Below are 19,923 nucleotides of genomic sequence, written 5' to 3'. Positions count from 1 at the left end.
GAAAACAAAAAATTTCTAATAGATCTCACATTCTTTATTATTACATATGAACATCTTGTATAAAAATACATAAAGAATGACATTCTTACCGTAGAATTACCCTTTGTATGTGTGTCCTAGGTGTTAGGGCAGTGACCGACGATTTCAATTGGGAATAAATCTAGCAAACAGACTATGTCAAGTTATAGTAAATGGATGATGAGTCCAAGTATCGATCCCATAAAGACTAATATTTAATTATTATAATTTTTATCACTTAACATAATATAGACAAAATAAATAAAAAGATGATATATAAATTATTAATCTAAACTATTAAATAAAATAATTGCAACTAAAAACGACGGATTCAAAGATCAATGAGGGATTCAACTTCAAATAAAGAATTAAAATACACAACGGTACCAAACTCTACTATGTTAACACATGTAAAAATTCAATTAATTATTTAATTCTTGACAATCACGGTGATATCTCTAATTTATTTATTAAACAATTAATTAGATCTAAATACATTAAATCTTTGTGGAATTTCATTTTCACCTAAAATCACACACTGAAATCGAATACTGTTTCTAATCAATTTAATCATGTGTCGATGACGTCTTTGTTGCTATATTTAATCAATCATCTTCTGATTCGTGATTAATCAACAAACATATAAATAGTTGATCAGACTATTAACAAGAAATATTAAACCAACATCAATCAATAATTGAAATCGAGAAAATTAATATATTGAAAATAAATCAAATATCAAACAAAGTATTGTTTGGTTCTATCGTGGTCTACTGGTCTTAATCTAAAAAAATTTATTCCATAAAATTAAAATAAAGCAAAGACACAAGGTTTGAATTCGTAAGAATAAAATCTAGGAATGAATAAGAAATCTCAGTGTGGTTGGAGTGATTCTCCCTTTGAAGTTGTCTTCATCCTCTATTTCAAACCATAGCAGCTTCCGTCTTCCTCCAGCTGCTATCTGCGTAAAGTCTTTTCTGTTTGTTTTCTTCCCTTCACTTCTCTGCATCTCTCTTCATTTTTCATGTGTAGTTTTCTACCTCTTCTCCGCTTCTTTTCTAGTCTTCTATCCATTTTTCATGCTTCTTTCACGTCTCTTTTTATCTCCACTTCATGAGATTAATCCTCCAAATCTTTGAAGCTCATGTAAAGTTCAAAAATTGTAGATAAGATTGTATATATTTTATTTTTAAAATGCGATGCTTCTTCTTTATCAAGATCTGCACATATTTTTTTCCAAAATTTAATATTCTCCAAGTAATAGAATATAAGAATATTTATTTCCTTTATGTTGATATTTTGTTGCATTTGAAGTTCTTGTAGAACCACCTTATCTCCAAAATTATGTTTTTTTTATCTCTTGTTCAAATCTATGAATATTATAAAATTAATTCAGATAAGCACATAATTTGAGATAATAATTTCAGATAAACACAAATATTATCTCTAAAATCTCTATAATATTTGAGCTTATCAACAACCCTTGCCTCGTTTCTACCCTTCAAAATATCAATGTTTATGATGGAACGAGCTCCATGGAGAGAAAAACAAACTTCAAATTCAAAATCTTTTGATATTAAATATTCAAATGATATATAACAATTGTTGGGTAAGCGGTATTTTGTTTTAAAATACATATTTCTTTTATTAAATCTAATTATATTTATATGTATATTTATAGGGATATATTTATGGTTTTCGAAAACGAGAGTATTCTTTCTCTGTTTGTTGCGTGACGATCATATCATTCATATATTCATCTTATTTTCAACCGAAAACGAGAATGAATTCGAATAGAAAGGGCATATTGAATTATGCGGATGGTAGATGAAGAACTAAAAACTAGGCAAAAACTTGTGTGAGACCGTCTCACAGATCGTTAGGATTGACCCGTCTCACAGATAAAGATTTGTGAGATCGTCTCTTGTGAATATCGTTAGGATTGACCCGTCTCACAGATAAAGATTTGTGAGACCGTCTCACAAGAAACCCACTCCTAAAACTGTGGTTTCTCAATATTTATTGCTTATATTTGGTTACTTTGTCATATGTAATTTAAAGAGAAAATCTTTGTGGTTCCAAGGTTGAAAATTTGGATTGAAGTTCCTCTCCACGACCACGAGTATTCAAAAACAATCCCCCGCAACTTCCAAATCCTCACTGTCTCACCGGAAATTTCTCCCTACATCTATTTCCGTGTCCTCTTCAAACTTCTCCCCTTGATTTCGTTACCTTTCCTTTATCCAATTCACACGCCAACACCTGTAACTACATCTTTTCTCTTTTTTTTTGGGTTTTCGGTTCCTTATAAATTCTCCGAATCTTGAAGAAAATCCGCTAAATCCCATAAAAATCCGACCCAGTTATGCTAATCTTTCGATTATGCATTCATTCTGTTGTGTTTCGTCGATAGCACTGACCAATTCCAACATGCAAGCCTCTTCCTCTGTACCGCAGCCGCCCTTCGATCCGCAGACAAGAAGTCAACAGAATCCCGCGATCTCGCGGGCCTCATCGGCGCGGGATTCTGGGATGGATCGGAGTTTGGTCGGTGCTTTGAATAACAACAGCAATATGATCCACAACCACAGCCGGGAAGTGAAGATTAACGATATAGTGGGTAATGGGATATCTGGAGTTTTGTACAAATGGGTTAATTATGGTAAAGGGTGGAGGCCTCGGTGGTTTGTTTTGCAAGATGGGGTTTTGAGTTATTATAAGATCCATGGACCTGATAAAATTGTTGTTAATCAAGACACCGAGAAGGGATCGAGAGTGATTGGAGAAGAGTCGATGAAAAGGATTTCTAGGCAGCATCATATTCACCTTCACCACCATCACAGGAATGGGAATAGTGGGTCTCCCTCGAAAAGTCGGAAGCCTGTCGGTGAAGTCCATTTGAAGGTTTCGTTTCTCAATTTTTTCAAGTTAATTGTATTGCGCGGGATGTGTGTTATTCGTATGTTTGTGGTATTTTATGTTAATTCATTAAAATTGATTGAGTATGATTGTTTGGATAAAGATTAGGCCTGTGAAATTTAACTTCTGTTGGCGGATAATGAGTTATCTGGATATTCTTTAGTTTCTAGGCGGAGAATTTTGATGAAAAATTGTTGATTTTGCTAATCTTCAGGTATTAAAAATAAGGGGAATGGGAATCATTTTTCTTGTTTTTGGTAATTATCATCTTTTAAATCTTTTGATCGATAAAGTTGTTTCATATAGAGAGGTTTGCATATGTTTTCTTCGATTATATCACTCGTTCTCATCAGTCATAACTCATAACATTCTTGACAATCTCTTTAACTGTTCTCTGAGTTTTAATGCCTTGTATGTTATTGGTTTATGCATGCATTGAGCATACTTGTATTTGAAGTTACAAATGCTTGGTCTTTTACAAGTAAATAGTTTCTCCGTAGGTATCGTCTATTCGCGAGAGCAGATCAGATGATAAGAGATTTTCCATTTTTACGGGGACAAAGAGGCTTCATCTAAGATCTGAGAGCAGAGAGGATCGAACGGCATGGATGGAAGCACTGCAAGCTGTAAAGGACATGTTCCCTAGGATATCCAACAGCGAGTTAATGGCTCCCATGGAAGATATTGTTGTGTCTACCGAGAAATTGAGGCAGAGATTGTTGGAAGAAGGCTTGAGTGAGGCTGCCATTCAGGACAGCGAACAGATCATGAGGAATGAGTTTGCATCAATGCAGAACCAATTGATGTTGTTTAAGCAGAAGCATTGGCTCCTCATGGACACACTGCGACATTTAGAGGTACATGTTATGATTAACAGAAAACGTCCTACCGGTCGAATTCAGAATTCTTCTTCAGTTTCTTCTCCAAAGAATTATCCACATTAAAGTGCTTTCAGATTTCCTTAGGTTTATAGCTTGGTGGCTCGGACTTGTGAGGAGTTTGTTTCATTTTCCCAACTCTGCAGAATGGCTGTAATTCAGTGATTTATTATTCTTATATTATTTTGTATAGGGTCACGGTCTGAAATTGGTTGCTTTACGTATTTCTTTAGTAGAGATTGCTTGATCTGAAATTAGTTGTTGGATATTTTGTATCATTTGGTTAGTAAATTTCTGTTTGATTAATTTGATGATTAACAATGTATGTCCTTCGTTTTCTTTTGGCAGCAAATGGGAAGTTTTAATCTTCTCATGAGGTGGTTATTTGTTGATCGGTTGCTACTTTAAATATTTGCCAGTTTTTCAGTGTGGAAGTGGAAGACAGATGGGATATGGGGATTTTGTGTGCGAGATAGATTTACAATTCTAGGGTGATTCATGCAGCTCATTAAACCATGCAGGCAATAGGGAATTTCTGTGTTTTTTCTCACCTGTTTTGTTCTAGAATGAGTTATCCGAACATATAACGAGATTACCTCTCTAAGTTAGAAATATCTGGGAGACTAGTATTACTTTGTCTTTAGAACTATTAGATTTTTGTGATTACATTTCAAGGTTTAGACTACTGATATTCTGGATCGGACCATGTAATCCTTCAAAATTGAAGTGCTTTTTGGTTGTTAGCACATATTCTTTTTTGGAAGGAAGTAACTGATTCTTAGGCTCTAGTTTACAGGTTGTCATTTTCTTCACTAACAAGCCCCTCCCCTACTGTTGTTGGTACTTCGTAGTTGTAAGCATTCATAACTCTGTTGCGACTTGCAAGAGAACGCTTGTCTGATGCCTTTTTCGGTTGTACTTCTCACAATGCGTATGATGAAATCTCATCCTTCTCTCTATCTTTTATCTTCTTTTGTTCACGTTATTTCTTTTGTCTTGAGAAAATACTAATTTTTATAGTCAAAAGAATCCCATTCTATTAAATTTAAGCCTAACGGCTAACCCATTGCGCATGGTTTCTTCGTTCTGTAGTGATGACTGTTACGGGCTTAAATATATTGGCATACACTATCATTTCAATTGTAAAGAATATCATAGAAGCAATGTCTTGGGAAAGGGGTAAGGTCTTGGAAGAGAGCATGAAAGTAATATAAGGGGGAAGTTTGTCGGAGCGAAAAATATTCTGGTTTATTTATTTCTGTTAGCTTATCTAGGGCAAGGAAATTTAGTGTTTCCTTGAGAGAGAGCCAGCATGGGGAAATCTTTGTCTTCTTCCTTGTTTAGTGTTCGTTGGAATCATTAGGAACTGTACTTTGTTCAGAATTCAACGACAACATGTTTCATATTTTTGTGCTCTTTTGTGTTGTGGTTGCATCTACAACTAAAAGGTTATCGATGGTCGTTCGCATTTTTTTTGTATCGGTGCAAACCCCTTTTTTTATTAACTTGTGGAAAAACAAACATAAAGTTATTGCTTTTGGGGGATTTTGATTGTTCTTACTAATGTGCTTTGACATTGCCGTGAATAGTTTCTGTGTTGTCCAGGACACCTTGTCGAATCCCCATCCCTGTGTGTGGAACCTCCTCTATCCTACTGTGTCATATGCTAACACCATGCGAGAGTTCTGATGTGTTTGTAAGTTGAAACGAGCATTAATACAATTATAGTAGCATCCACTTGCATGCAGCAGTGGCTTCAGTTCATCTTCCGGAGTTGGGGTAGTTACAAACTGTTAGAACTCTGACTGTTCGATTTATGAAGTATTGTCGGTTATTCAATCTGCATATCTTCATAGAATAAATATTGAAGCGCATTGTCTAGAACTTTAACTAACTTGGAAGTTGGTATACGGACGAGCTGTTACACTTACCACTTTTACATTTAGCTTCAAGAGTTCATGCTCTTGCTAATACGTGGAGAAGAATCCGTTCCTCAACTCAATTAAAGAAAATTTGGTGATTCAGATAATAATTCTTTATAATTGGATGTAATTGAAAGTTGGGTTTCATCAAACTTTGGCCTTTTCTTTTAACAAAAAGAATTCTTCGGAGATTTGATGCGTGCTTATTATGTCGTGGTGCTAAATTGAAGATAAAGAAATTGAATATTTTCTTCTTGATGTTTTTAGCAAAAACTGAGGCTGATTCTTTTACTGTTGGACACCACAGAACTGTGTTTCCGTACAATTGTTTTATGTTATCCTACTCACTTTTTTATGAACTATTTATTTATTTGTACATTTTTTGCTAGTTTCTTGTCTTGACTTTTATTTTAGCGCTTTTTTATCTTTGAAGATTTTCATTACTTTATTCACTCATTGTAGTCATATTTAATGTAGTTATTTTTTTAGTAAATACTCCATTAGTTATAAGCAATTTTTATATCAAGAGTGTGTCTCGAGTTCCTACTCATATTGTTACAGGTTAATATTTTGAATTCAGTCTTGTAATAAATTTGTGATCTTTTGTTTGTGTTCTTTTACTCATCACTTTCTTTACTTGTTTATTTAAAATACTGTTTCTTTGTTGTGAAGACAGAGAAGGTCGATCTGGAGAATACAGTAGTTGATGAGAGCCAAAGACAATTGAAAGAAGTTGGATCATCCAATAGATCAAGACAGGACAAGTACAGTGGTATGCTTCGACAGCCTGGTTTTCTTTTTAATATTTTCGCTTGCATGGTTAAGTAGTCCACCTTGACGTGATTGATTCATGTTTGTGTTTTTGGAATTGAAGTCAAGCTCAAGTGTTGCATTCAAGTTTGCTATTGGCCTATTTCAATGCTGGTTTATCTATTCATAGATAGTAATTTGCGATTGGTAAATTATTGCTGATGCATGTTTTATCCGTAGAATCGTGAACTATTTGGTTGTTTCCACTTATTTATATCAATCTTTTAAACTTTAAACAGAAAGTGCAAGTGAATCGGAAGATGAAAGAGTAGATGCAGCAGAGGAAGATACCGATGAAGAAGACAATACATTCTTTGACACCAAAGATTTTCTTTCGTCTAGCTCTTTCAAAAGCAGTGGTTCTGACTTTAGGACATCGTCACTTTCATCTGATGACAATGCGCTTTACGATTTTGAAGATGAGGATAATATTGATCCTGCAATTAAATCTACTGGAACTAACTTTTCTTATGTCAAGCGTCGGAAGAAATTGCCAGATCCTGTTGAGAAAGAGAAAGGAGTTAGTTTATGGTCGATGATAAAAGATAACATAGGGAAGGACCTTACCAAAGTGTGTCTTCCGGTCTACTTCAATGAACCTCTCTCTTCCTTGCAGAAATGTTTTGAAGATTTGGAGTATTCGTATCTTCTGGATCGGGCTTATGAATGGGGGAGAAAGGTTGGTTGTGGGCAAGTGTGTTATTTATTTCAATTTCTGTTATGATGTTAATTAAATTTATGTATAGGTAAACTGTAGTTTTCAAAGAAAAAATAAAGAAAGAACTTCGACATTGTTTTCGGGTAGATTATTAATGAGAATCATTTGCTATTATTGTGTTGCAAAGTTGGAGTCTAAGCTTACTAAGGAAGTCCAATGAGAATGCTCTTTCACACCTATAATTTTTCCGTTATTATATTCTAATCTGTGATTTACTTTTATTTGATAGGGCAACAGTCTTATGAGGATTCTAAATGTAGCAGCATTTGCAGTATCTGGATATGCTTCAACTGATGGGAGAAATTGTAAACCATTCAATCCATTGTTAGGAGAGACATATGAAGCTGATTATCCAGACAAAGGCCTCCGTTTTTTCTCGGAGAAGGTTTTATTATCATTACCTGGAACAAACTCTTGTCCATTTCTTATCGTTTTCAAAGCTATATTGGCATTTTAGAGACGTGCTATCCTGTAAATTTTCCGATGCTTTTGTGTCTAGAATAGTTTGAAAAGAATATTAGTTTGGGAGAAGGTTGGAATGAAGATGGATTTCTTGATTTTACGACCCAAATGCAATCTATTCATTTTCCACATATTAGTTGCATTATAGTAATTACATTTTGTTTTGATTCGTATAAAATGTTTAGTTTTTAAGCTACACTTTCTGTTTTTCAACAAGTGCGTCAAATGCTGAATGTTTATTTAGAACTGTGGGCAGTGTTGTCCTATTGATCTGGTCTCAAAGTTCCAAGGAATAATGGAAAACAAGAACTAGGGACTGGTGAGAGTTGGGATGGGGAAGATTTCATTTTATCATGTGTTGTGGTAAATAATCTTTTTTTTTATGGGAAATAATTCTTTTCATTTAAATATTCAATGATCCTTGTCATTCAAATATGAAATGGTTGGTCTGAGTTGCCTGTTCGAGTTCCAAAGTCATGACTGGTGGCAGAATAATAAGTATGCAGAAATCAGTAACAACTCCCGGTCTGTTGATTGCCTTAAATTATAAATTTTGCTCTTTTCGAAATTTTTTTTCATTTCTCATGACCAAAAAGAGTGCTGATGCTGTTTTATTTGGATCAGGTGAGTCACCATCCTATGATTGTAGCATGTCATTGCGATGGTACAGGCTGGAGGTTTTATGGCGATAGCAATCTGAAAAGCAAATTTTGGGGTCGCTCCATTCAACTTGATCCAGTTGGTATTTTAACTTTAGAATTTGACGATGGAGAAATCTTCCAGTGGAGCAAGGTATTGTTTGCAAAATATTTTATTGCTCTTTTTTTTTATGTCCTTCAACAATAAAGGTCTTGTAATGACAGGTAACGACATCTATTTACAACCTCATATTGGGCAAATTGTATTGTGATCATTATGGTACAATGCGGATACAAGGAAATCACGATTACTCCTGCAAATTGAAATTCAAGGAACAGTCAATTATAGACAGGAATCCTCATCAGGTAGCCTAGTCTCCCTTAGCTGTAATGTCTTTATTGTCAGAGAGTGATATTGTGTTTACTATCTTTACAATAAATAAACTTGGTGTTTCTTATTTCTTATTATTACATTTAACAGATACCTGCAGTTATATTTTCACATTTGTTTTTGGGAAAAAACTCTGCGCGAACAAACAATAATATGAACTACTTGAAATAAATCTTCAAGTTGCAATTAGCATGCATGGATTGATATGCACGATACTTTTGTGCCAATCATATGAGAAGATCCAGTTAGTACTCCTTTTGCCCATCTTGGAGAAACGAGTATGATAAATTAGCCTGAGAATAGTTTTTACTTTTTTTCTCATTAGATTGGAGGATAGATGGTGCATTTGCTCGTACAATCTTTCGAAGTAGGTTTGTAATTTGGATATAACAGGGAAGTTGGATGTAGTCTTCCATGTGATGAGTAATGCATGCAATCCTTTCAGTTCATCATCTTTTGCCGAATTGCACTGTGATGGATGGCTGATGGATTTTGTGGGTCGTATTTTAGTCGAACAACTTGACTTTTGCAGGTGCAGGGAATAGTCCAAGAAAAGAGTGGAAAGACAGTGGCAACCCTAATTGGAAAATGGGATGAAAGTTTGCATTATGTGAATGGAGATTGCGCGTCCAAAGGAAAATCTCATGAATCTCTTGCAGAAGCCCACTTGCTCTGGAAACGTAGCAAGCCTCCTAAGTTTCCTACACGCTATAACTTGACGCAATTTACCATCACACTGAATGAGCTAACACCAGGGCTAAAGGTTAATTTTAAAATATCACGGTGTTTGGTGTTTTGCATGTGTTGCTTGTTGCATCTTCTTTGAGTCAAAGTTACGAAGTTGGTCTATTCATAGTTTGATATCTTATCATTTTGAACGTCGCTTTTTTTGGTTGTATAATGTTTGAATTTGCTTTAGATGCCACCTTGATTTTCTCATCTCATCGACTTTTTTACCTATGTAATCCCTTTGATAAATCTTGTCATATGCATCGATTTGTACAATGGATGCGGAGTCTGCTTATACATATTCTTTCATAAGCAATCTGTGTCCACAAACGATCTTTATCATTTGTGCAACTTTAAAAGCCTGAAAATTATCACAGCATAGCTGGACATGAAAAGTATATGCATCCCTATCTTGAGGACTTTATTATTGCATCACATAAAACGTGGACGACTTTTCACCTGTTTCAGGAAAAGCTTCCCCCCACAGACTCGAGACTGAGACCTGATCAAAGGTGCTTGGAAAATGGGGAATACGAAATGGCAAATGCTGAAAAGTTGCGCCTAGAGCAGCGGCAACGACAGGTAATTGGTTTCACCATGACAGTATTTAAGAAGTATTATTTTCTATTTTTTAGTCTGTTTTCCATACCAATATAGTATATACAAGCCTTTTTCACCACAATTATCCTCTTACTCTCAGAACCCTTTTCTTTAATCGAACTAGTGCACTGCCTCGGCTTTACTTTTGAAAACATTCATGTAACACATACATAGTTATCTACACGAATCTCATACGACGGTTAGAGATTTTGGCTGATGAAATTAATGAGTAGTTAAATCTTTATAAAGTGTAGTTCCTGGTTTCATTACTAACAAATCTGTGGAAACTAGGCCCGGAAAATGCAGGAACGAGGTTGGAAACCACGATGGTTTGCGAAAGACAAAGAATCCGATACCTACCGGTACATCGGTGGGTATTGGGAAGCAAAAGAACAAGGCAACTGGGAATCATGTCCTGATATTTTTGGCCAAATACCAGTAGATCAGATTCTAGACTAAGTAGAAAGGAACCATTCTGGATTTTCACTGTTTTTTTTTTTTGGGTTGTGAAAATAGGAAATATATTGGGGGAATGGCTGATGATTGGACAGTGTCCTCAGGTGAAGCAACCAAAGTTGTTTCATATTGTTCATTCTTTTTTCTTCAATTTTCTCCATATTTTTATTTAAAGTACTGTATAATAATAAAAAGTACTAAAGTTCCGAAGGAAAATCTTGTTTACTCTTGTTTGGTAGACATTTGTACATGGCTTTAACATATATATTGCCATCAATGAAATTATATCTCAGCAAGTAAGAGGTACATCGAGATATTGAGATATATGGGTAAAAATAATATTTAATGTTCTTTTGTATTATTCAAGACTTTTGAAAAATAGAAAAGATGAGCAAAGAGAATCATTATCAGTCTAGATATTGCAACGGGCGGTATGAGATGGTTTGATAAATTTTAGGACATACCTCAAAAGACTATTAGGTACTGCTTGATTAATAATATTAATATAGGATAAATGAAGGATAAATAATTAGAGTGATAAGAAAATGAAAGGTGAGGATAAAAAGTATAATTTGATGAGTTATACGGCCCGTGGTGTGATTTTTAAAATGAGTAAGTCTCATTTGAGATGGTCTCACGAATTTTTATCTGTGAGACGGGTCAACTTTACCGATATTCACAATAAAAAGTAATACTCTTAGCATAAAAAATAATATTTTTTCATGAATGACTCAAATAAGAGATTCGACCCACGAAATTGATCCGTGAGACCGTCTCACAAAAGTTTTTGTGTTTTAAAATTACGGACTAATTTTGTTTATTTTATTATAATGACCAAAATATCTCACTTCTATTTTTTTCCCTACATCTTTTTTGAAAATTAAATAATAATTATTATTATTATTATAATCACGTATATATTTACTTTTCAAAAGAAAAACGATTATTGCTTAATATTTTTCCAGAGATATTTCTTCAAACATAATTTTTTTCAAATTCAGATTCAAGAATATTAAAATATTATTTCTTCGTGAATTTAACCCAAATTTGACATTTTCTCTCCGATACTCGCAAAAAGCTTAGTGTATGCTACATTGAGGGTGTTTCTCTCCTATTTCAATATAATTTGATTATGTGGATCTCTCATACTTTTATTAAAGTTGACATATATATTGATGATCCAAATGCTTAAATTTGACCGCATCAAGAAATACTCTAGTTGAGTCTCATCTAATTCTGTCTCTGCGCTCTGTTCTTCTTCCTTCTTCCCCTCTTACTTTACGCTAGATTTTAAAATTTCATCTCTATTTTTGACAAAATCCTTCTTCAAAATCTAAGCACTGCTAAAGGTCTCAATCTCAATTTGTTTTACTGGACTTTACATTTTTGTTATGATATTATTTGGTATGATATTTGTGTGGGGATCGATTTCTTTGTCTATCGATGCATTTCAGGCGATTATCCGACATTTGACAGCATAATTTTTGTGATCCATCGAAAGTACATTGGCCGAAAGGAGTTTTTTCAAATTAAAATTGCTCGAAACTTAGCTTTTGTAAACTATTTTACAAGAAAAATTAAATGATTTTGGTATGTTATTGATCAAGAAAAAATTGGTCGAGAAAATAGATTATGCAGACTTAATAAATAATGTCTCTTCCAAAACTGTTATGCGAACAATATTCAACTGACTTTGTACTAATTCGAAACATGAATTTTATATTTTGTTTGGATGGTCTTGACTTTATCAGTATTTGTTTATGACATTGTTTTGGATGATATATTCGTCTATCTTTTATTTTTAGAATTTAAGTTATTTTTACTATCTTGTTTATCGATGAAAAAATATGTGAATATTGAACTTTAAGGACACCATTTTTATGCCCGTCCCAAACCTCAAAAATAAGGAATCCCACACCCAAAGAATATCATTATGATTGAAAGGGTTGTTTGACATAAAAATACTGAATAGATGGAGAATGTGTAAATCAGATATAAGCGTAGTGTGCAATGTTATAACACCTTAACACAACATGCAACAGAATAATATAATTCTTCATATAATTAATCTTCGATGAATAAAATAAGACAAAATTAAAAATACGTAAGTGTACAATTTATTAATAAATCAAATTTAAAGGCTGGATGATTAATTTTTTACACCACGCAAAATATTCAGATCAAAATTGAATATTTGTGAACCAAAAAATTAGATTTTAAAAAAAACCTAAAAACATACAACAAAATCACCATTACATCAGGATAGATGAGAAAATAGAGAGGCTAATTAAAATCTTATTTCTGTATATTATCTTACATTTACTTGAGTAGCTTCCTACAGATAAACTTGCTAACCCGAGTGGACAGAATCAACCATGGTATGATTCCAACCTGCAAAACCATTTTATTAACAATCAGAAACCTCATGTGAAAGAGAGCCATGACGAAAACTCGAGCTCGCTCTTTTCTGTCGATTCAGGTGTGGGTAATCAAAGAGGGTTTCATTAGCCTCTTATGTTCGTGAATTTATTTCATATGATGATCAATGTCAATAAAACATAGAAACAAGAACGAAGTGTTCCCTAGATCGAACCCCTTTGTGAGTAATATTGGTCCATTTAACACCATTTCTAGAAACAACAAAATGTAACGAAAACATTTCTCGAAGCGGTTTATCCTTGTGGCTAGGTTCTTTACCTGGTATAGAATAAAACATTATCTTACTTTCTCTCATTTTTCCAAAGCAACATCAAGAAGCTGCATACCCGCACATCCATCACTCAATAGCAGCTTAGTGAATGAAGGCAAGATCTAACTAGATAGATTGTTGTAACACAAAACGATTGCGAAATTTCAACGAGTATTCTTAATTATGAATAGACAAAAAAGTTAAAACTCTAGGTTTGAACTATGTTACCATTACGCTGTCCTTCAAAGATCTTCCTGCTCTCCAAGATAACACCTTACCTGCAATAGTGGGACTAGATGTAAAGCCTTTTTGCCCAATCAACAGAAATTCACAACAATAGGTCAATTTTTCAGCACTCGTACTAACAAGCAGACAAGCAAAAACAATGAATGGCAAGGAAGCAAATACATTGGCTCAAGATTGTGATCAGAAATCAAAACTCCAAAATGAGCGATAGAATCTCTGAATGGAGAAAAAATTATGAAAGAAGGAAAAAAATACCAAAGGGTTGCACAAGCTGATCAGATATCGTAGCCACTGGCATCCCCCAAAACAATAAAATCAGCAAAGCGTATGAAAGGAACTGATTCAAAAACAGCAGAATTAAAATCCAGAATATTTCAATAAATGCAACATTTGGTAATCAAAAAATTCAAGTGTTATTTGAGTAACCTTTGATATTTTTAAGAGCTTTTCATAGGAATCAAATGATGATTTTGTATCTTTATTGTGTAGCTCTTGATCTGCACAGTACATCAAAACACTAGAAGCTTGAGCGTCTAACATATCAATACAGATGCAGTAAAGCAAACATCAAATTAGAAAAAAATGACAAGATGAATAGGGGCAGAAAAAGACATGAACCTCAAACACGTCAAATGAAACACGAGATTTGGTCATAGCGTAATGTCAACTTAAAACAATTGAGACACTCATACGAGGAAATATCACAAAATGAAAGTAAACCATAGACAGTAGAAAACCAAAGGATACTTAAGAGTGCATTAACTTGACATTACAGAAATAGTGATCAAGAAAGACGGCATGAAAAGGACAAGGTCATATAACTCGATACAAAACTATACTGGGGCCAAAAAGTGATGCAGGCATGCAGCTTTGGATTCCCTTGCATATGGAACCTCTGGAATAAAACATCCACAGTCCAGGAAAATTGGTCAAATTAATTATCACATTCCCTGAGATATCAGGTGACATATCAGTGTGATTCCCGATCCAAATGGATCTTCTCTTTAAAAAGTAGCTCGTACTCGTATTGACATTTGTGTTTTCCAATGCTCAAATGTAGGAATAAGCAAGAAATAAGAGAGGAAACAAAAAGCAATGATGCCAACGGTAATAAACAAGGGGAATCGACCGTTGAATTTATGCAGATCATGTGACAGCAGGACCAATTGAACTTCGCAAAATTTCCCTGCTAGAAAGCTCGACAGTGTTTTATTCTTTGTTGTATGCTCTCCACACAATCATGGCACTAAAATTGAGTAAAAGACGAATTTTATCACCAATCCATACAGGAAAGTACCGTGTCTAAATAGCTGAATAGTATCTGTGTCGTTCAGAGCTTATATCAATGATTAATACATCGAAAGATAAGTGATTCTAACGATGTGTCTGTTTAATACTTGTTTTGTAAAACAAAGATCTAAACTCTGATTTACTTATTTACATTAACCTATAATGACTAACCAACTGCCACAAGACCTTAACAGCTGATCACTGAAAAAGAAAATAAGCCGGACATAACTTTAAAAAATCCTACTTTTTGCAAGCTCTTTTTCCTTGGCTGCAGCCGTCCTTCTTAGCTTCGCAGATTGTGCAAATGTTGAAGGCCTGAAATTACCAGATTATAAAATTACTATATTTACTCCACACAGTAGAAATACAGTAAAATAACATATCATGCCCGCTCCTCCAGTTCTCCAAGTTGAAGAGAAGCCAAATTGTCAAGTAATACAACACCCTAGTTATTTGTGATGTCGCAGTCTTTATGTTTATCACCAGACCAGGAAAATTTTGCAAATTCAACCAAATCCGAAATATTTACGTAATTGTCTAGATAAAGTTCGTCAAAAAATCATATGCTGATTTAGCAGACATCATATCGAACAACCAACTGGGCAGGGCAGGGTAAATCACCTGATGGCATAAATTTGACTATAACATATGAAAAGCATGCAATTAATACTTGTTCAATGCACATCGAACTACATGTAAATCACGTGACGACCTAAATTCCTAGGCTCAAGAATGCCAATACACGGGGATATCAGCCGAGACAATGCCGCTAGACTAGCTAGGCAGAACAATCGGTTAATTCCAAATTAAAAAAAATTTCTTGATGAATGAATGCATTTGTTTCACAAGCAAAAACTACTTACACAATAAGGGATTAGCCTCTAAAATCTCAATAAAGCATGGATCAGAGTTCTATTACAATTAATGGGTTTCGTGATCTGTATCTTTAATTTTTTGAAACTTATAAAGTTCTTCTGTCAAACCCTGGAGTTATTTCACAAAGACTTGCCGGGGTAAGGAAAGAAATAAATACTCACTGTGATAAGGAATTAGCCTCCTTCAAGAGCTGGTTGATCTCTGCTCGCAATTGAGCATCCACCTCACTCATTGATCCTCTCTACACAATAATACACAGAAAATCGTCAAAAAAAAGACAACAAAATGCTAATTTCGCAATCAAGTAAATGAATTCCAAACCAATATAATATTTTCCGATCATAATCAATTTTTTTTATATAAAAAAAAAGATAATAACGTAGAAAAACAAATAAAACAAAGATTGCCTTTTTCTTAAACGAATCAAGGTATTTTGAGGCGAAGTGGAAACAGAAGACGAGGATGAAGATCACGGTGGCCGCCGCCGATTTCCCGCGCTCCGAAAGGGTTTCTTCCATGAATAAAATTGAATTCTTAGAATGGCGATTCTGGGGCTAAGGCGAATCTCTCTCTGCTTCTTTGGCCATTTTTTTATATTCATTTTCCTCTTTTTATTCTTTGCTGTCTTTTGGAGATGAATTCAGCTTTTGTTCAAGGACAAATATGTAATTTCAGCTCCATATGTTTGTTTTTCTAATGATTTGTCTTTATAATTTTTATTTTTGAAATTTTTGTCTTTATAATTTTTATCTAATACATTAGTCTTATTAATGATTTTGGTTATTTGTTCCATACTATATCAACAATTGATGTCGAAAAAAATTGTAAAAGTAACAAAGACCTAGAGTAAGACCGAAGTTTGTTAGAATAGGTCTCCGAGAGATCGGTCGATCAGGTTTATACTTCAACACATATTAAACAATATTCTTCATAACATGACTAAAAAAATGATATTTTTACAGTAAAAAATAATATTATAACATAAAATATTATATTATTAATCAAGTCGAGTCGAATATTCATCTCATAAAATTTACTAATGAAATGAGATCACACGAGTTTTTGTGAATTTTTTATATGACCAAAATTATATAGAAAGGAATATAGGTTAATTTTATATTTAGAATTAATGATAAAAGCGTTTGTGCAATTTTGCTAGGATGGATTGGAAAATAGGTAATCAGCATGCATTTTTTATTTTAGTTACTTTAGTTTTAGAAACGGAAAATATGGTGAAGAATAGTTGCTTGCTATTTTAAAATTGGTAATAAATCGGATTCAAACATTTACCAAACACAAGTCAGTGTAATCTCAAGATTCAACCATCAACAGAGAAGAAACAGGTTCTTTTATTGGGCATATGAAGGGAAATCGACATTCGAAATCTCGACTTACAGCAAATATTTCTAGCCACAAGAACGCTTCTCATTAAGCGCAGTTGGCGCAGACAACCCGAGGAGAATCAACGGCATCATAAATGTGGTCATGTTTCAGCCCCAGCATTCTCTGCATTTTGTGCTTCCTCCAGAAGCTTCATCTGCCGTTCAGCGTGTTCTCTTTCACAGGCGCTGATTCCCATGATTATGTCGAGCATGGTGCCGGTTGTGCCAAAAAATACAAGTGGTGCCAAAGATTTCCGTTTTATTCCCACGGGGATAGCAAGCAAGGCACCAGCTACGGAGAAAACCCATGTGCCCAGTGCACTACATGAATTTATGTTTAAACAAGTTCAGGATTCAACATAACTAATATAAAACACAGTACATGGGCGAAGAAAGAACAAAACTTTCCATGTCAATGAATTGTAGATGCACAACCAAATCCATTCATTTTTTCGAAATGTATGAAATGTTATTCATCTACTTCTCGTTTCTTGGAAGCTAGAACAATATCATTCAATCTTATTCAGCCTTTAACATCAATTTTTAAAAGAGTTATGCTAAATGTACGATGAAGTTTACACACACGGTTACCTAATGCTTTTGAAATTATAAAACTACCCAAAAACATTTTTAAAGAGCTATTTCAATTAAAGTGCATTTGGAGTGGTTTTGTAATTTCAAAAACAATATGTAAGCTTGTGTGTAATGTTCATTTTATATATAACATTTTTCTTTCTGAAAACTGTAGTTAAGGCACAATATCCTGTAAAACCACCCCCAATCTTGATATCTAACATTAGAGTCATGTCAATAATTTGATTATTAGACAAGAAAAAAGAAGATTCTGAATCAATATTCCAGCAAAAACAAGACTTTTACTAAGATAACAACCGAAGCTGGGTAAACTAAGCTGGATAAGTTTCATTGTGCACGGTGTATCAACACACGTCTACGTGATCTAGACACACGACCCTACCATGACGATGATCAGAAGTCTCAGCCACGACGGTTGGCAAGGGAGGGTTCAATTACAAGAAGACAAGCAAAAACCCGAATCTTGTGAGAATTCAACACGGTTTTATCCATAGAAGAGAAAATTAAATCAGCAACTGGTTTTCGTGCCGGAAGCAGTAGCTACGAATGTGAACTTTTTACAGTCTTAAACAGCTTAATTTATTCCGAAATTCATCATGATCACACCTTCACCCTTTTTATTCCACTCAGTCCACACAAAAGGCTCATGCTCTCGAAAAGCATTTAAACGAACACTTGGTGGACAACATTGACAAAGCATCAAGAAAACCTCATGCACAACGGAGATTAACGTGCAATGGTAATACAAAAACCGTACTTTGAAACCGAACATTCCTCGAGCTGTTTAACCTCCCCTTTCCCATCCATCTGCGATAGAAAAATCTCAATTTTCTTCACCTTCTCATCAAAATTCAATCCAACTGAACCTGTTTAACACAGTAACAAGAGAAATACACAAAACCCAGAAGAAAAATTTACAATAAACCCTAAAATAATCCTATTAGCACTCAATTTCCCACTAATACCATTTGTTTCGAAATTCCAAACTAGTTTAATTTCATGACACTCGGGAAGAGGAGAGGTAGAGGAAAGAATCTAACCTCAGAGAGAGCAATTAGTCTGACGACGTCGTTGCAGGATGAAATTTTTTATTTCTATATATAACGGTTTTTTTTTTTTACATAATATGAAAAATTGCATTTTTAGTATTTTATGTTTTTTTAGTTGGTTATGTTTTGTTATAACAAATTTATTTAGTATTTGTTAGAACTTATTTTAAGTGATTTTAAGCTTTTAGTCAATGAAATGTTATGCTAATATTTTTTCAACGTGACGTTGACATGTATAATGTCACATCAGTATTTCCGATTAAAACGATTAAAATTACCAAAAATCGAAAATATATGATTTAAACTAAAATTTCATAAAATAGAATACCAAAATCGAAAAAAAACACAATAAATAATTTTTTTTATTAAAAATTAAAAACTAAGCCTTGAATATATAGTTTTAAGAGAAACTTTTGGCATTGGATCTTGAGACATCTACTGTGAATATTTATGTAAGCACCGCTTAAGTGACTTCAATTTTTTGGTCGTGATAAAATTGTATTTTTAATAAGTGAATGTCATATCAACGGTGCTCATCATAAGTGTCCAAGAACAAACATATTAAATAAATAAGAACAAAATCTGTTTGGTTGGTTTTTCAATTAAAATTTCTACCATTTTTCAAATTTTTTTAAAGAAATAATTAGTATAAATTTCAATTCACTATGGAAAACGTAAATATCATACAATTATTTGTTATACAATATACACCCGTATTTATTATTGCTTTTTTATATATTAAATGATCCATTAAAACAATTTTTATTTTATTTTATTTTTCTGAAAATTCAATTTAACAAAAAAAAAAGTAACAATAATCAAGGACAACCTTAATTATTGGTAACAAATAATACTAGAGGCGCTGGTTTGGACAATAAATTGGATTTAATTTGATCGAATAAATAATTATTCACATTAAATGATAATTAATTAGATTAACAACCATCACATTTATTTAATTTTTAAATTATATATATATTAATTATTGGAATAAAAAACAAAAGTTTATTACATATTAATGTCCATCTTAATTATTACTTCAAGTTCAACCCCCCTTAAATATTCAGTGCTAATTTTCCATATTTATTTTTTTTTATATTATATTGACATAAATTTTATAAAATTGAAAAATATTCAATGAAATATTTGATTTTTCAGGTAGTTTAATTTTATAAAATTGAATAAATATATTTCCATTTTCAAAATTGGAAGACCCTGTCAAGGATTTTGAGGTGGCACTCGTTTTTGGCTTCTTC

At 33.5% G+C, this 19,923-nt stretch overlaps 3 protein-coding genes across 4 annotated transcripts; 1 reads left to right on the top strand and 2 right to left on the bottom strand.

Moving 5' to 3' along the window:
• Nucleotides 1–2,083: 2,083 nt before the first annotated feature.
• LOC140975121 (oxysterol-binding protein-related protein 1C-like) lies at nucleotides 2,084–10,826 on the top strand. The gene is made up of 10 exons (XM_073438662.1): nucleotides 2,084–2,922; nucleotides 3,438–3,794; nucleotides 6,410–6,509; nucleotides 6,787–7,226; nucleotides 7,495–7,650; nucleotides 8,352–8,519; nucleotides 8,591–8,731; nucleotides 9,289–9,519; nucleotides 9,954–10,067; nucleotides 10,377–10,826. The coding sequence occupies exons 1-10, from the start codon at nucleotides 2,401–2,403 to the stop codon at nucleotides 10,542–10,544; spliced, it is 2,397 nt and encodes a 798-aa protein (XP_073294763.1). The 5' UTR covers nucleotides 2,084–2,400; the 3' UTR covers nucleotides 10,545–10,826.
• Nucleotides 10,827–12,600: 1,774 nt separating this feature from the next.
• On the bottom strand, nucleotides 12,601–16,267 carry LOC140975120 (protein GET1-like). The gene is made up of 7 exons (XM_073438661.1): nucleotides 16,050–16,267; nucleotides 15,804–15,883; nucleotides 15,011–15,081; nucleotides 13,903–13,973; nucleotides 13,732–13,813; nucleotides 13,459–13,508; nucleotides 12,601–12,932 (listed from the first exon to the last, which is right to left on the bottom strand). The coding sequence occupies exons 1-7, from the start codon at nucleotides 16,158–16,160 to the stop codon at nucleotides 12,861–12,863; spliced, it is 537 nt and encodes a 178-aa protein (XP_073294762.1). The 5' UTR covers nucleotides 16,161–16,267; the 3' UTR covers nucleotides 12,601–12,860.
• Nucleotides 16,268–16,870: 603 nt separating this feature from the next.
• On the bottom strand, nucleotides 16,871–18,739 carry LOC140975890 (uncharacterized). Of its 2 annotated transcripts, XM_073439817.1 has the most exons (3): nucleotides 18,659–18,739; nucleotides 18,376–18,484; nucleotides 16,871–17,345 (listed from the first exon to the last, which is right to left on the bottom strand). In XM_073439817.1, exons 2-3 carry the CDS (start codon nucleotides 18,423–18,425, stop codon nucleotides 17,126–17,128), a joined length of 270 nt encoding a protein of 89 aa, XP_073295918.1. In that variant the 5' UTR covers nucleotides 18,426–18,484; nucleotides 18,659–18,739; the 3' UTR covers nucleotides 16,871–17,125. The 2 variants fall into 2 exon arrangements, with proteins under 2 accessions (XP_073295918.1, XP_073295919.1); XM_073439818.1 differs by lacking the exon at nucleotides 18,659–18,739 and having other exon boundaries at nucleotides 18,376–18,645.
• Between the last annotated feature and the right edge of the window lie 1,184 nt (nucleotides 18,740–19,923).

This window comes from Primulina huaijiensis, chromosome 4 (genome assembly GCF_012295235.1).
Source record: "Primulina huaijiensis isolate GDHJ02 chromosome 4, ASM1229523v2, whole genome shotgun sequence".
Lineage (NCBI taxonomy): Eukaryota > Viridiplantae > Streptophyta > Magnoliopsida > Lamiales > Gesneriaceae > Primulina > Primulina huaijiensis.
This window is presented reverse-complemented; position numbering and strand designations above follow the sequence as displayed.

What these genes read in the sequence shown, in the direction of transcription:
- LOC140975121 (XM_073438662.1), top strand. Translation starts at nt 2,401, where the DNA reads ATGCATTCATTCTGTTGTGTTTCGTCGATAGCACTGACCAATTCCAAC. An exon ending in AGCTAACACCAGGGCTAAAG is followed by an intron (nt 9,520 to 9,953) that starts GTTAATTTTAAA and finishes CACCTGTTTCAG; the next exon opens with GAAAAGCTTCCCCCCACAGA. An exon ending in TAGAGCAGCGGCAACGACAG is followed by an intron (nt 10,068 to 10,376) that starts GTAATTGGTTTC and finishes TGTGGAAACTAG; the next exon opens with GCCCGGAAAATGCAGGAACG.
- LOC140975120 (XM_073438661.1), bottom strand. Translation starts at nt 16,160, where the DNA reads ATGGAAGAAACCCTTTCGGAGCGCGGGAAATCGGCGGCGGCCACCGTG. An exon ending in GGAAAAAGAGCTTGCAAAAA is followed by an intron (nt 13,974 to 15,010) that starts GTAGGATTTTTT and finishes TGTACTGTGCAG; the next exon opens with ATCAAGAGCTACACAATAAA. An exon ending in AGCTCTTAAAAATATCAAAG is followed by an intron (nt 13,814 to 13,902) that starts GTTACTCAAATA and finishes TTTTTGAATCAG; the next exon opens with TTCCTTTCATACGCTTTGCT.
- LOC140975890 (XM_073439817.1), bottom strand. Translation starts at nt 18,425, where the DNA reads ATGGATGGGAAAGGGGAGGTTAAACAGCTCGAGGAATGTTCGGTTTCA. An exon ending in GAGGAATGTTCGGTTTCAAA is followed by an intron (nt 17,346 to 18,375) that starts GTACGGTTTTTG and finishes AAATTCATGTAG; the next exon opens with TGCACTGGGCACATGGGTTT.